Raw genomic sequence first — 16,844 nt, forward strand, 5'->3', positions numbered from 1 at the left:
CCATGCTTGTTCTTCCAAGAAGTAGCAAAGTAGGAGATTGGTGAGGAACACACCCAGGGGAGCTTCTCAATGGGAATCTGCAGAGGGGAAGCTTCATAAACGTTCTTCTTTAAAAAGTTTATGAAAGGTAATAAAAGGGTAGCCAGATTCTTTCTGGGGAGAAGTCTTTTTCACTGTATAATGTCTATCTCTTTCTCTCTGTCACTGCCCCAAAATGGCAGCCTATGTTTGAGTTTTAATTTCCTCTTTTAGTCACTGCATTGATCTGTTACCTAAAAGATAGGAAGATGGTATAGAAGGAAACCCAAACTGCTTTGCTTCAACGAGTTAGATGTTTTTATCTGGTGAATTTAAATGGAAAATAATTTGCTCTTTGGAAAGGAAAAAGAAATCAATGACATACTTCTTGGTAAAGGTGGTATATTAACACATGCATTTAATCTCCACTCCCTTCTGAGCCTCATTAAATGACAGTAAGGAATTTTTGTTTTGGGGTTTTGTTTTTTGGTTTTTTTTAAGGCAGAAACCCATAAGGATAAAGAAAATGGGAGGAACAAAATTTTGGAAATTGAAAAATACCTGAACAAGTGATAATTGACTTAGGTGATGCAAGAAAGCGGACTCTGAGGCTGGCAGTGGGGCACCTGGCCAGCAATCTGATTTACACTGTGGGCCACCCCCCACCCGCCCAGAACTGGGTGGCACCAGGGGCCCCTGGAAGTTGGGATAAATAAAGGTAGGGATAAAAGAGAGAACTGTCCGAAAGCTGGATTAAGAAGCAATTAGACCCCAGATGGCTGGGAGACTACGTGTGTCCTGACAGTGGAAAGATGAAAATAGCAAAATTTTCATCCTTCATTTGGGGAACTAAATAGGTAATGCTCAGGAAAAAAAAATCAAGACAATATAAGCATGTTACTTAGAAATATGGACATAAACACTAAAAAAGGAAACAAAACCTCAGCTATAGGGGCTGAATACAACTGCTGCTGAAAAGGGGAAATTGGTGACAACTATTTTTCTCTTTAAACTGTGTACATAATTCTGATAAAGATTAAATCACTAATAAATTTAAATTTAATTTAAATGATTTAAAAAAAAAAAAAAAAAAGGAAGGAAGGAATCAAGGACCTGAAGCTGCCACAGGAACCCCTGACTGAGGATGTCCCCGCCACACTCAACAAGGCTTGGGTACAGTGTTGAGTGATTAGGTGAGGTTTCTGCCAAAGACCCCAGCCGGCACCTCTGGCGTCCTGGGCAGGCCCAGGGCACAGGTAATGTCTGTGTGCCTGGGTGGGCCGGAGCCTGCTTCCTCTCCTGGCAGGAGAATTGGTTTTTACCCTCTTTCTGAATGACAGGGGAGAATCAGGCTCCAAAGGAGAGACACCCCAGCCCACCCCAGACCTGTTTAAATAGAAGCTCCTTTTCTAAAAGCTCTAAGGGATTTGCATGCATGGCAGGGTCGCTTCATTACTGAGTAAAGTGGGATATAAGGTAACTTTCCAAATAAATGAAAGCTTTCATTACCCTTCGTTTTAATCCTTTTAATGGAACACTTTGTATAATAGATTCTGTGCATCCCTGCTTCCTTAAATTTGGTTTGCCAAACATAATTTGAACTTTGATGACTGAAGGTCATGATGAGGAGCATCTGGTATTATCTTGTGGTTTAATGGCAATTCCCCCAGGAGCCTGCATGTCCTGGAGGACCCCACACCTGCTCTGCCTGCTCAGATCTCTTTCCAGTGTTAATGGTTTATTTCATCTATTCCCATGCAGTTCTCACTTCCTACCGCTAATTTGTACTGTGTCTCCGACTGCCTATTAGTATACTACTCTTTTTGTTGTTGTTGTTTTTTCCCTTTCTAACTTGCTGCTTCTAGTCTGCTGAGCAGTTGGTGTCTCCCCTGTGGCCAACCTTGATGGATTTGTCTCACTAGAAGCTGGTGAGAGCCCGACACATTCCCACGTGGAGAGAACAGGCAGAGCCTCAGGCCACACCTAACATGTCCTGGACTTGATGGCTCAGAGACCTTTTTTATTTTGCAAAGTCCTCGGATCTCAGTGTGTTCTTGGGAGCTGGGGTTACCAGATAAGCAAGCTGTCACCATCCATCTCTTGCTCCGTCCAAGACTCAACATCGGCGTCTTGCCCAACACAGTAAACATAAAAGCATCTAAAGATTTATTCTGAAAGCACTTCTGTGTGAGAAAGTTTGCAAAAGGAAATCTGGGAGCCTATAACTTTTGTTTTCATTTATGTCAGGATGTTTCTCAGCTGTGTCTGACAGAAGTAAGAGGTTCTTCCCTGGGGATCCAGAGATCCGTGTTCTTGTGCCCTCTGTTCAACATCTCGCTGTGTGGTATTAGGTTAGTCACTACCCCTCTCTGCCTCATCTTTCTCCTTCTGAGTGACATTGAATTATATGATTTCCTCCTGGCCCCATGGGTTCTAAAATGCAGTGACCTAAGATCAATTGTCTAATTAGTCATTTTGGAATGGCCTGGTTACAGTTAAGTTTAAACAAGTAGTCCCATCCGGTGGCATCAGGATAGTTAAATTGCAACCCATCAGCATGAGTTTCAAAGGGGAAAGTTAATGCCTAGCTTTGAAGGTGAAGAGTGACTTCTCTGGCGGTGAGACACAGACCTGCCTGGAGTCAGAGCCCAGAAGTCCCTCAGCATCTGTACTCTTCTTAAAGAACGGGAGCTTCCTTCCCCAGGCACTTTAGTTAACTCACAGTTAGTGAAGCCACGGAAAGCCAAGAAGTAGCAGGGTCTTTGGTAGCAGGCCAGTCTGCCCCACCTGCCCTTTTGTTCCCCTGAAAGGTACCTTCATTGCTGATCAGGGAGAGTAGAGAGAATGACCACAAAGGTGACGAGGCTAACTCAGGGCAAAAAAAAGAAAAAAAAACCCTCAAAATAAGTGACTGGTCTCTAGAATCCACTGTATCACCACACCCCTTCCACCTCCTGTACCCATCACCCTGTTCCATTTTGAGATTCCTGCATCAACCATCACACTAATAGCATTTCTCCTAAGTGTGGTCGGAATCTCCTGGGGATGCTTGTTTCAAATGCTATTCCTTTGCATCACCCCCAATATTGAATCTTTGGGGATGGAGCTCAGGAATTTTCAATTGAATGAGCACATTCAGGTTTTCAGAAACTCTCTTTGGAGGGTGGAGCACAGCAGGCCCCCTTTGGGGTGCATGCTCAACTCTGGGCCTCTTTGGCTCTCAAGGGAGAAGAACTGCTCAGACGCAAATGCACCCTTGCTCATGGGATTGATTGGCAGCCAAATTGTTTTTCTTCCTAACATACCTTCATTGGGGAAACTTCCCCACAAATGAACGGGAGGAAATTTGGGGGGATGCTTGACCTTCCTGGAATATCTCTCCTGTGAGCAAATCCCAAAGCTGTGCTTTCTTGTCACCTCTTCCTCCCTCCTTCCTTTATGCACTCACAGTCTCTGAAAGCATCACTTTTTATTTAAATAAGAGCTGTCAGGGTCCTCTCAGCAGATGGTCTGCTGGAGAGGGGTCAGGCTGCTTCAGCTCTGCACTCCCATACAACTATTTTTGTTATTATTCTGTCACACTTGTTTCTCGAAGTTGAGAAGAACCACAATTCAAGTAAAGTCCACAGATAAATCATCTTTCTCAAATACCAGAAATTTATATATACTTGTATAATATATGTATGTACACACATACCCCTACCCCTAATAGATATCCTTGGCTCTAAAATAAACAGCCAAAATGATCTCTGAGGCTTTTCCAGCTCTCAAATTTTGTGGTCTGCAAGTCCTATAATATAATATAATATAAATAAGGGATTGTAGTAGATAAAAGTGAACAAATAAATTCTAAGAATGTGTAAATAATATCTAGAGGTAAGTCTTTTAAGAATAAGGAATTTTGGGGCGCCTGGGTGGCCCAGTTGGTTAAGCAGCCGACTTCGGCTCAGGTCATGATCTCGCAGTCCGTGAGTTTGAGGCCCGCGTCGGGCTCTGTGCTGACAGCTCAGAGCCTGGAGCCTGTTTCAGATTCTGTGTCTCCCTCTCTCTCCGACCCTCCTCCATTCATGCTCTGTCTCTCCCTGTCTCAAAAATAAATAAACGTTAATAAATTTTTTTAAAAGAATAAGGAATTTAAAGCAACTTTAATTAACCTGATTCTTTCATTACAGGTCAGTCCATGCCATGTCAAAAATATGTCGTTATGCATGTTAACATATGAGAGGGAAAGCACACTTATGCATTTATAGAATGTCTTCAATGGCAAGATGTGCTAATTACTTATGAAGATGCAAAAAAAAAAAAAAAACAAACAAACAATTAAAGGTCTCTGCTATCTTTTAAAGTTATAATCACCACCAAGCATATGGTGTAAATAATAGGTACAAATGAAGTTTGAAGAAAGGAGGAAGCCCAGAAGGTTTCGTTGGTAGGGAAGGAGTTGGGCTTACACCTAGGGGCTTAGGGAATGCAGAATCAATGTAAGGAGAGCAGGGCTTTTTAGGTGGGCCAAAGTGGAGGAGGCCTCATTATCAAGATGTGCTTTCTGCACACATGGCATATATTGTCCTGGCTGAAGGAAGATATTTGCTTCAGGAAGCAGGAGAAATTAGGATTGTAAATACAGGTTGCTTCAGATGATGGAAGCCTTTTAATTCAGCTGTGTCTGAATTAAATATTTGAGGTTGACTTTCTAGGCCAGCATTTCTCAAAGTTTGATTCAAGGAACGCTGGTCATGCTCTCTGGGCAAAGGACCTCAAATTTTCATAACAAAACTTACTCCCCTTTGGAGATTCTCAGTGCACATCAGCATGCTAAATATCCTCCAGTTTAACTCAACATTTCCAGAACGTACATGGTTATAAGCCCTTATTTCAAGTTCTGTCCGTGTCTTGAACACTTCAGGAAAGTGCTATAGGTGGTGGGGTACTAAGTAGTTTAGGACAGGTTTGGTGACTCTCTGAGTGACTGTTCTCTGCCCTTTGCCCTCCATGTTCAGACGTCCCTTCCCACAATGGGACGTGGATGCTTGCAATGTCAGCATAGGAGAGAGTTGACTGAGAAGGTCTGTTTCTGGTTTGGTGAGCCTGATCACAGTAGGATGGTGTCTTAGTCTGTTTGTGCTGCTATAACAGATATTATAGACTGGACAGTTTATAAGCGACAGAAATTTATGTCTCCCAAGTCTAGAGGCTGGGAAGTCTAAGGTTATGGTTCCAGCAGATTTCATATGGTGGTGAGTGAGCACCCACTTCCTGGTTCATAGATGGCACCTTCTTGCTGTGTCTTCAATGTGGTGGGAGGGTCTAGGGAACTCTCTGGGGTCCCTTTTATAAAGACACTAATCTCATTCATGAAGACTCCACCTTCGTGACCTAAGCACCTCCCCAAAACTCCATTTCCTAATACTATCATGCTGAGAATTAGAATTGCAAAGTATAAATTTGGAGGGGGAAGCAGACATTCAGACCATAGTAGATGGTCAGATGGAAATAGCTAATAACTTGTTGAAGCAACTGCATTGAAGCTTGGGATGGAGTCAGGCTTACAGATAGAATCAGTGTCATCCCAATGGAAGCATTACTTGTTGGACTAGTTCTGTAAGGAAAAAAGGGTTGGGAGGAAATACTGAAAATCCTGAGAGATGATTATGAATCTGTAATTCAGAACTGGTGGTTTTACTTTAACCTCAGGTCATAAAAGCATTCCTGATACCATATAGTTTATTTACTGTGTTTTCTTACAACCCGAATATAAACTCCTTGAGGGCAGGAGCTTAGTCATCACGTAGCCCGAACGCCAACAGCGGTGCCTGGTACTCGGCAAACATATGTTGAATTGAACTGAACATTGAGTGCTGCATTTATCTGTTAATTCTTTTATTCACCAGACATTTATGAGGTCCTTACTCCCAGTGTGACAAGAGTTGGGACCCTACTTCCCTTCCCAGGGGGGCTCCAGGTGGAATGTCAGGACACAGGCGTGTGAGGAGAGCCCTGCTGCACAGCACACTTCCTATAGAACAGGAGTTGAGTCCAGCAAGTGATGTGTCTGGGAACAAGGCAGGTGGGGACAGGAATTCAGGCAGGGAGAAAAGCACACGCAGGGTGACGCAGGAAGGCCCATCGGCCGTGGCCGTGACAAAGATGGGAGCAGCAAATGAAGCTGGAGGTGCAGGCAGGAAACAACACAAACCCAGAAGCTTTAACATAACATTCAACGACAATGACAACAACAAAACTTGATATAAATAGACTGCATGAAAAGAATTCTATAGGGCAGAAACTATCAGGAGCAAAGTTGCAAGAAGAACTACGAACTGAGAAACAATGTTAGCCGTACATATCAGAAAGGGCTCATCTCCCTAATATGTAAGGAACCCCTAAAATCAGTAAGAAAAAAGGCCAGCAGCCCTATATTCTTCAAAAAGAACATGGACACAGTTTACAGTAAGAGAATTCAAAAGACTAAAACAAAATGATGTTCAACCTCATTCATCAAAGGTGCAAACCTGTTCCAAAAGGTCTAAGTCCCTGCCTTCATGAAGCTGAAATCTAGTTGTGGAAGACAGAAAGTAAACAAAAAGCAAATAAATAAAACATTGGCTGTCAGGCAGCAGTGAGTGTTTTTGGAAACAATGAGGCAGAGTGCCCAGAGTAGGCAGAGGGCGGCTCTTGTAAATAAAGTGCTCCCGGAAGACCTCAGTGACTTGTGATGGAGCCGTGATGGGAGGTAGAGGGCAAGCCTTCCAAACATTTGGAAAAGAGATGCTCCCAGAAAGAGGGGCTACAGAGGCAGAGGCCTGGGTGTGAGAGCTGATGTGTCAGAGCAGGAATTAGTAGGCCAGTATGGCTGCAGTGTCGGCAGGACACGGAGGGGCGGGGAGGGGGTTGGGTAGGAGCCAGCGTTAACAATGAGCCAGAGTTAACAGTAGGCCAGACACAGGGGCTGGCTTTGTTCTCAGTGAGATGAGAGGTCTTTCCCTGGTCTGAGCAGCAGAATGGCTGCAGCAGATCACTTGAGGACAGGGCAAGGCGGCTATAGCAGTGGCTGGAAGACCATTCAGGAGGCTTTTGCAACAATCCAGCCCACTCTCTGGTTGTGGTTTGACAGGTGGTGGTTGGGGTGGAAGTGACGCGAAATGGTTACACTCTGGATATTCAGCTGTATTCTGGATATGTCAGGATTTATGGTAGGTTGGTTGTGGCTTAGGAGGGAAGAAAGGGAAATCAGTATGACTGCAGGATTTGGGGCTCGAAGGGGGAACATTACTCTTCACTGAGGTGGAAGGGATTGGGGAGAAGAGGCTCGAGAGGGAAGGTCAGGGACTTGGTTTAGACATGTTAAGTTTGATATGCCTAGTTGGAAAGTTCAGGTGAGAGGTCCAGACTGGAGGTAGTGAGTTTGAAATCCATAAGCGCAAAGATGGTCTTTTATACATGGAGACTGACATCGTCTAAGAAGTGACTGTGGAGAGAGAAGACGGAGCCCTGGCCCTCCAATATTTAGATGTCAGGGAGGAGATGTGGAGGACCAGGCACAGGAAGTCAGGATGCAGCCAAGCGGTAGGAGGAGAGAACTGTGATCTTCTGAAAGATGAGTAAATAAGGTATTTCAAGGAGATGCCACTTTTCATGCATCAGATCCAAATGTTTGTATCCAAGACCACAAAGTTACATCACACATGAGTCATGATGGATTGGTGAGGATATAGGGGAAACTGGTATCTGTCACAATGTTGGGGGGGGGGGTGCGGTCCATGCCTAGGGAGGACCATATGGCAGTAAATTTCAGATTTACAAGTTACGTACACTTTGAACCAGCAATTCCATTTCTTCAAAGTTTATTCTACAGATATGGTCACCTACGTGGGGAAGGACAATATGTAAATAATTTTCTTTGCAATACTGAAATCAAGCTAAATGTTATACCCTAAGCATTCAGTAGGAGGCCCTTGTTTAATACATTCTGATAGATCCATAAAATGGAACATTATGCTACCATAAGAAAGTAGAAAAAAAATATAAGCTTGTATATGTACATTCACCTACACACACACACACACACACACACACACTACATATATACACGTATATAAGGAAGATCTTATATATACATATAGGTTAAATATATATATCATGTACATTGTTTTCAAAGGGAAGGCAAACTGTGCTATTTGCTAGAGTATTTGTTTTAAAGGGCCGGGTGGAAGAATAGGGTTCTGTGTGCTTGTGAGTGCATCACTCTGTCTGGGTGGATACCTAAGGTCGGGTAACAGCACTTGCCTGGTGGGAGGGGAGCAAGGAGACTGGGGGGTGGGGAAAGAAAAGATAATTCTCTGTATATGCGTTTATACTTTTTAAATTGCTGAGCCATATGACTATATTATTTATTCAAAAATTTAGCTAAGAAGAGATATAAAAAGCAAGGGAGGCAGGGCTGTCCCTGTGACGAGGCCTGATGTGTTATGGTGATTGTGCCAAACTGTGGTGGAGGGGAAGGATCCAACTTAGAGTGGCAATGCAGACAAAGATGTCCTAGGTATAAAAAAAAAAAAAGAAAAGAAAAGAAAGAAAGAAAAAGAAACTAATCTTTGAGCTTAACGGGGACGAAGAGGCCTTTTTACACCTCAGCGAAATGAAATGGGGAGGGTCTACATCCTGGCTCCTGTGACCCCACCCCAAGTGCATCATGTGGCCATGTGTTTAGGATGGTGGCATGGCACTTGCATTCCACAAAGGACTGAAAGTTATGCAACTTCCTCTCACCTCGATTTACCCAGATGGAGCATGCTGGCAGAGGAAGGAAAACCTCCCTCATGCAATCCATTCACAAATTGTACTGCTGTGGATTTGGCATTCCGGGATCTTGTCATCCATCTGGGTTTCAGGGATATATTTAAGAGACCTGGTTTATCTCTTCCACCTCATGTGGAACGGGATTTAACAGCTCAAAAATCCATCTTAAAATAATTTGGCTTTTGTTAATGCCAAGATTGGAAAGAAGGCCAAGAAAAAGAGACTACCAACTGGAACTATATGAAAAATAATTAGGCATTTCCGTGTCTCCATGGGGATTATGGTGTAAACGCCCACGTGTCAGCAGTGCATACAAACTTCAGACCCCTGGGATTTTGGGACAGAGTGTATAGTTTACAAAGGCTGTGATTTTTAACAGGTGCTGTATGCAAATTAGTTGGAAAAATAATCCGATAACTGTATTTTGTTTTCAAGATACTCTGATGTTGTGCCACAAGACACGTGCAGACTGTGTTATGTTAAGGTACTTTTAATACTGTTGATAAATCATTGTCTGGAATGAGGTCCCAAATGGGACCTGTGTTGTATGGGATTCCATCTTCCAGGAAATGTCTCACTACACCCGATTTGGGAAATTTGAAATAAAATATAAATACATATTTCTTTTGTCACCGTTGGACAGATTTTACCCTTTGCTTGTGGCTGGTTTCTATTTTCAACATATGAAAAATATTTTTGCACTGGATATGTTTGTGATAAAAGAGCATTTTAGGGCAGCAAAATAAATTTTTGGTTGAAAAAACTAATCTTTATATAAGCTTAAGATCAATATGTCTCTCTTACGAGCATTTTTTAAAATTACATTCATTTCTAAAAATATTTAGCCTTGTGCTACATGGTGTATTTTAGATTCATATCATTTATATTGGTAGAGAAAATCCCAACCAGAATGTTTGAAAGGTCATTCTGCTTTCTGTTTGGCAAGAAGAAATGGCGTTCACTTAGATCGAAGAGGAAATGATGCCATGTTTTTGACCAAGTCTCCCTTTCTTTCTGAGCAAAAGCCTCTTTCTTCATATCTTTATATTTCTTGCATATATCATATTTTTTTTAATTTTCATTTTATTTTTATGGCTGTTTGGTTTTCATCTATGTTTATCTGCGGTGGGCAGGAAACTCAGGAACAAGTTCCACAATATCCCATTCTTTGCAGTTGTACTAATGTGCTTAGTTAATTTAATTATACATCCTGGAAAATTTATCATCAGTTATTCCTTTTTACAAAACATGATACTTAATCTGTCAGCTTTACATTTTATTTTTGGTCATTAAGCTTTAAGCCCCTCCAAAAAGAAAGTCTTTAAAATATTTAGGTTGTAAGGTATTTTGTAATAATAATTGGAAAATGATGTGAAACCAATAGCTACAAATAAAAAAAATACATTAGCTGTTTATATTTTCAAGAGATGACATGGGAACAAGTGACAGCTTTCCAAAATGTAAAAAACAAATCATATAATTTGTGTGGCCATACCAATTTTTAAAATTGAATATTAAATTTTAGGATTTAATTGAAGGATTAAATGATTTGTGCAGTCCCCACCATGGATGCATGGCCCTGTTCTTTGTGCACATGGCCTTTGTCTTCCATTCCCTTAGATCAGAACCAAACTAAATTCTCATAGAAACTTATGGGTTTCCATTTGTTCTTTCTCTGCTGTTTGATGACCAACTATTCATTTCCTAAATTCTCAAGTTCACTACCACCGAGGAATTTGAGCAGATTTTCTTCTTGGTTAACATTCCTAAAGAAAAATAACTCACATCTTTTCTGTGGGAACAGAAACTTGAGGTCATGGAGTCAGGAACCTAATTGCAGGTTCTTTGGCACAGAGTAGCCAAGGCTTAAAGACAATCCTCTTGGCAAAAGAGCAGTCACAGCAGGCCAGCCAGGTCTGTGCATGAGATACGACCATTTGATGCTTTCTGGACATCATGTCCCCTAGGCATTGGTCTGTGTTTCCATGTACTTCACCGGATTTGTGTAACATATGCTCACAGCCTTCAAACTTTACTGCCTTTAAACACACCATGTATTTTGACTGTTAAATAATGGAGCCCATTGCAGTTGTGTAGCGTGTCATACTTTTCAAAGGGCGATTTACCTAGGTAGTATTGGTTTTCAAGTGAAGTTGACTAAAACTTAGAAAGATTCTCCTTTCTTTGGCCAGAATTAACTGTTACCTCTTGTCTTGCTTGGGTGGCAACATCCTGGCAGAATCAAGGAACCCGGTCTCCTTCCCCTACCTTAATAGGTGCCCCACGTGTTGTAAATGTTAGCCAGACCGTGCTTTCTTTGAGGCTTTTGTGATGCCATTTAGTGTAAATCAGATGAGTAAATGGGACATTACTAATAGGAAAAATACAAGATAATGTGAACAACTACACATGGGTCTAAAATATACAAATTGATGATAAAAATGGTGGCAGAGTATTTGGAAAATACTGGAAACATACAGAGAAATACAATTTGTTCCCAAAACAAAACAAAACAAGGCCACTTCTTATTCCCTCATTATTATCGACCTTGTTTCTGTTTTTGAACCTGAAGATTGTTTTCACAGTGGGAATTCTTGTCACTAAGCAGCGGTAGTGAGGCAATCAAGGACCTGTGACCTGTGCCTGCCTGGGAGCTAAGTCCACCAGCAATGCTCAGGCCGCAGAAGCTGAGGGCCGTGTTTTGTAAGGTTATTAGAACTCTCTGGTCTTAAATCCGCAAACTCTCTTGTCTTAAATCTACAGTTTAGAAACCTCCAAATACTGATTTTGCAGATAGTCACAAAAGAAATTTTTTCAGGATCAATAAAATTCCAATTATTTTCAGAAGCTACAGTTTTGTTTTTGTTTGTTTGTTTGTTTGTTTGTTTTGTTTTACCTACAGTTCATCAATGAGACATACTGTGTTTTGGAGCTGGAAAGCCCTCTATTTCAGCCCCTAATGCCCCAGGTAAAGGCACAGTTTCCACAGAAAGCCGGCTTGGGGCACATCTTCCCCCAGCCCTGATAGGGCTGTGCATGGGGATAGCCCTCAGTGGTGGTGTCTACCGAGGGAATGACAGCCGAAGCTGGTTTGGGTGGTTCTCATACATCTTCTTATCCTTTCTAAGAAATCATGAAGGCTTCTCCACTGAAGCCAAACGCCTGCTGTGAGGGCTGCTTCTAAGCACTCCACCTATGTAAATGAGCAGTGCCCTCCCCAGAGTGGAGGGACTTTCACTCTAAAATGCCAGTAATATGGACAGGCAGATAAAAGACACTGCTAATTGGTAAACAAGGAACATACAAATATATTGACTGTTTACTTTGTATAATTGCATGTCAGTTTGGCTAATAGTGTAGTTAATAAGGCAGGACATAGAAGTAAACTCTGTAGGTAGAACGGCTACGGGAAGTGGCCAGGTCTTGTTTCTAAACAAGGTCATAGTTGGTGCAGGCAGCCTGAGACCCAGCCCGCACCCTCGGATGCAGTTGAGCTGCGCTGGCTGCTGGCATGTTCTGCATCCCGGGCTCTGTCTGGTACATGTCTGTGGAGCACAGCTGAGCAGATAGCCTTTCTCTGACCAGAGTCCAGCGTTCTTATTACTTCATTTAGAATACTGAGGCTAGCCAAGATAAAGAACAGGAGATGATGAAGGACTCCCTGTCCACCTTGTTACGTAACTTTCCAGTGTAACTGTTCACAATTTTATAGTAGGTTTGAGGGCAGTCAGCTCTCCTGTGGGATGTATCTATTATCTTCTCATTTACTATCCAGTCGCTTAAGTGAGAACACAGAATGGACTTCCTCATGTTTTTGGAAATTTTAATTTCTTTGATTTTTTGTATTTTTAGTTTATTTTGTAAGATTAAACAATTTAGTCTTATATTACCAGTTGTTTGTAACTTGTTCTGTAAAATTTTACAATCTAATACGTAGACCTGATATGCCTACTAAATCTCCTGTGCCCAGGGTGTGTTTCCTAGTACAGAAATCCTACCCTGATGGTGTTCCTACAGACTTTATTTTGGCATTGATTTACAAAGCAACGATTGTTACGTGTTCTCACATCATTTTGATGCCGTTGTCCCTTTTGCTATAGTGATGCAGCTGAACTCAGCCATTGTGTTCCAGAACAAAACTGTCAACACTTCTTTATGAAAAAGCTATCAATGAGTTGACAATATAAGCACTAGTTCCCTTCCCTCAGTTTACTCCACATATTTGTAGAAATCTGTGGTTTTTTACAGAACGATCAGTAATGGGTTTACAGATTTAAGTAATGGGTTTTAATAGGGCTCAACACAGCATATAGTCAAATGACCTACACTTGGTTTGTAATCAATAAATGTTATTCTCTGACCGATTAGTGTTGTTACTCGGAGCCTCAAGAATTACTTCCATTATCTAAAATGATGAGACCTCTTATATGCAGTCATTACAAAAAAAAAAAAAAAAAATGGCTGGACCAGTCGTTAAAAAAAGAGAAGAAAAAAAAAGGGAGAGTCTTGACTGTGGTGCCTGCCACATCTCTCATGTGCCCTCCGCCCTCCCTCCCCCTCTTCCTTCCTTCAGGATAGATGGAGTCAGCAGTATCACAGTTGTTAAGTTTTCTGAAATGCCCTCGAACACCTGCTGCACGTGTGTCTGTCTTCATCATGACCTGCAGAGTCTCAGTGTCATCTCCCTCTCCTCCGAACCCGGTTTTCCTTGCAGTGATCTCCAGCCCTCTTCTTTTTTTTTTAATTTAAATTTCAATTTTTAAAAAATGTTTCCTTATTTATTTTGAGAGAGAGAGAGAGAGAGTGCATGCATGCAAGTGGGGGAAGGGCAGAGAGAGAGGATCTCAAGCAGGCTCAATGCTGTCAACACAGAGCCAAAAGCAGGGCTTAAATTCTCGAACCGTGAGATCACAACCGGAGCCAAAATCACGAGATGGACACTCAACCCACTGAGCCACCCAGATGCCCCATCGCCAGCCCTCTTGCATGGAAATCTTCTGGGGTACTTGCTAAGAACGTCTGGGTCTGGGCCTACCCCAGACCTTCTGACTAGGATCCTGGGGGAGATGCAGAGACTCTGCGTTTTATTTATTTATTTATTTTTAAAAAGAAATTTTTTTAACGTTTTATTTATTTTTGAGACAGGGAGAGACAGAGCATGAACGGGGCAGGGTCAGAGAGAGGGAAACACAGAATCCGAAACAGGCTCCAGGCTCTGAGCTGTCAGCACAGCCCGACGCGGGGCTCGAACCCACGGACCGCGAGATCATGACCTGAGCCGAAGTCGGCCGCTTAACCGACCGAGCCACCCAGGTGCCCCGAGACTCTGCATTTTAAACACGCACCTCCGGTGACTGCGTTGTACTGAAGTTTGGGACCCGCTCCCTAGCATGTACGTGACTGCTCTGTGAAGGCTGCCCTGAGATTCTCTTACAGAATCCCCTCTACCTCTCATCACAGTCTCTCTAACAATGGAGGCCGCCCATTCTCCAGATTACTGTGAAAGTGTCCTCTGCCCGGCTCCATTCAACTGCAGTCACACATACACACCAGCTCTTTGCCTACCCAGGGCTCTTCTCCGCGCCTCCTTACCATCCTGTCTTCACCCCCATAGTGGAAGCTCCCAATCTCCAGCACCTGCCTCTAGCTCCTACCCCAACTCCCCTCAAACTATAATTAAAGAAAGGGAGTTTTACTTTTTTAAAATATTTGTTCATTTTTGAGAGAGAGAGAGAGAGAGAGAGAGGCAGAGAGGGAGGGAGACACAGAATCTGAAGCAGGCTCCAGGCTCTGAGCTGTCAGCACAGAGTCTGACGCAGGCTGAACCCACAAACCGTGAGATCGTGACCTGAGCCAAAGTCAGAGGTTTAACTGACTGAGCCACCCAGGCGCCTCTAGAAAGGGAGTTTTAAAACAAAAACAACTTAACTTCCTTGTGGGGGTTGGGGGCGGGAGTGGGAGAGGTGGTAAATTAGTCTTAAAAGTTTGGCTTATTTGATTTTCACCGATGACTTTAAGTCTCACTCTGCTCTTTAGACAGAATGGTACAACTTCCAGATGGAGAAGAGATAGTGCTTTTATGTTTCTCAATAAGAAACTTTGTCATTGGGCTAATGTTTCTTTGCTGAAAATAATTTGGAAAATAGGGAGAAAGTTACTTAACATCTAACCCAGACAAGTTCTTTATACTCAATGTTGATGTAAAGAACTAAAAGACCGCCTGTGACATGTTAAAATAGATTTCCTGATAATTTAATATCAAGGGAATAAATGCAGTTTGCATCTAATATAATTAGATTTCCTTGTTATATATGGACTGACCCACTTCAAATGCATAATCTCATTTGCTCTCCCTCTGTATTCCCTTAGAACTAGGTCAGTGCATGTGCATCAGCCCTTACAGTGCCCTACCTCACGGATTAATTCTTGGGTACACGTAACTGTAGCCTGAGCTCATGTCAAGAGTAGGGACTCTTGATTGGAAATAACTCATGGTAGTTGGAAGACAAAGCAGTATTCAAATTCTTCTTTCCCATTTCCTTAGGAAAGTGCTATATAGCCTCTCTCCAAGTTTCCCATACGCTGTTCGTAAAGCACCTGGACAGATGCCTTTTGTTTCTCTCAGTTGTGTGCCCTTAGTCCGTGCTCTGGGCTTTGCACGTCACAGGGAAGCAGTGAACGGTACAGTCATGTTGTATGGGCCAAGGTCAGAATCCTTTGATTTCCTTAAATAAAATCAACATATGCTTTGAATCAGTGGATTAGCAGAATGTTTGCAAAGATCAGTCTATAAGTTATGAATATCAGAAGACTTTTTAAAGAAACCATTATGTGATGCAGCAAATATATAATGAATCAATATTTCAAATAATGAAATAAGTAACAGTGGGACTGATAATCTTGGTCGCTTTTTGAAGCTTCAAGTTTTGTATATATATTTTTTCTTTTTGCCAGGTTTTATATTTTTAACATAATTTTTCCAGTTTCAACTTAATCACCTTTCTTGTGCACATTTTTAAAAGAACTTCATTAATAATACAGTTCTTTATGGACTTTTATTGGACTGTTGATATTTCCAGAGGGGAGAGATAAGAGGGCGCTGCATAGTCTCACTTTTCAATGAAATGTGAACTTTTTAGACAGCAGGCATGTATTTAACTACCTTTAGTTCTGTAAATGTTTCCCTGTTTCTTCCTTATCAGTATCATCTTTTATTATTTTGACCGTTTCTTCCTTGAGTCCTCAGTCCTTCTCAAGACAGCCTATGCTTTTACTGCCTCTGGCCCTGCATTCTTCTGAACCTTCAGAAACCTTCTTAGACTGTTTCCGATTCTGTGTCTCCCTCTCTCTCTGCCCCTCCCCCGTTCATGCTCTGTCTCTCTCTGTCCCAAAAATAAATAAAAAACGTTAAAAAAAAAATTTTTTTAAAAAAAAAAAGAAACCTTCTTAGAATTTAGGGTAGACGTTTGTCTAAGCTCAGCATTCCGTTACCTTCTTGTTTACAGAGAGTTGCTCCCTCATCACTTCTGTTGTGTCTCTTCTCTTTCCTGCATTCGTCATGAATTCTATCTGCCGTGCCTCAGTGATGCTTATAAGGCTCTAGTGCCTCCTGAAGGCTAGTCTAGAAACATGACGAGTATTAATGACTCATGTCCTAAAATCTAGGTCTTGACAAAGTCCAGTATTAAATATTAGCAGAAAAGCCAGCACATCAAGGTCTCACTGCTCAGGCTTCACCTGGCCGTGTTCTAAGAAGTGGGTGGTAGTCATCATCACACTCTCCAAGGGGTGTCCCAGGGAAAAAGAAAAACATGCGGGCACAGTTAAATGCTCTAGCAAAAATCCTGGGTTTTAGAACAAGATTGTATCCTATTCATGGTTGCTTTTTTGTGTTCTTTGTTTGTTTTTTGCAGTATGTTATGCCAAGCACATTCAGTAGAAGTCAGAATTAGGTGTAGGGGATGCAGCCTGCTGTGTGAGCCAGGTCACCAGCATTATGGTGGAGGGGGTTTAGTTAATCAAGTCGG

The 16,844-nt window shown here is 42.1% G+C and overlaps 1 protein-coding gene across 5 annotated transcripts in view; it reads left to right on the top strand.

Annotated features, from left to right (window-relative positions):
- PLCL2 (phospholipase C like 2) overlaps window positions 1-16,844 on the top strand; it is a 192,780-nt gene that overhangs the window by 154,340 nt on the left and 21,596 nt on the right. Inside the window, exon 5 of one of the 5 annotated variants that reach the window (XM_049629842.1) lies at window positions 2,266-2,369. The exons of the other annotated variants lie outside the window; for them this stretch is intronic. Within the exon in view, the coding sequence (XP_049485799.1) occupies window positions 2,266-2,369 (104 nt within the window). The remainder of the gene's footprint in view (window positions 1-2,265; window positions 2,370-16,844) is intronic. 5 annotated transcript variants of the gene reach the window in all.

The sequence above is a fragment of the Panthera uncia genome, chromosome C2, assembly GCF_023721935.1.
Source record: "Panthera uncia isolate 11264 chromosome C2, Puncia_PCG_1.0, whole genome shotgun sequence".
NCBI classification, from domain to species: Eukaryota; Metazoa; Chordata; class Mammalia; order Carnivora; family Felidae; genus Panthera; species Panthera uncia.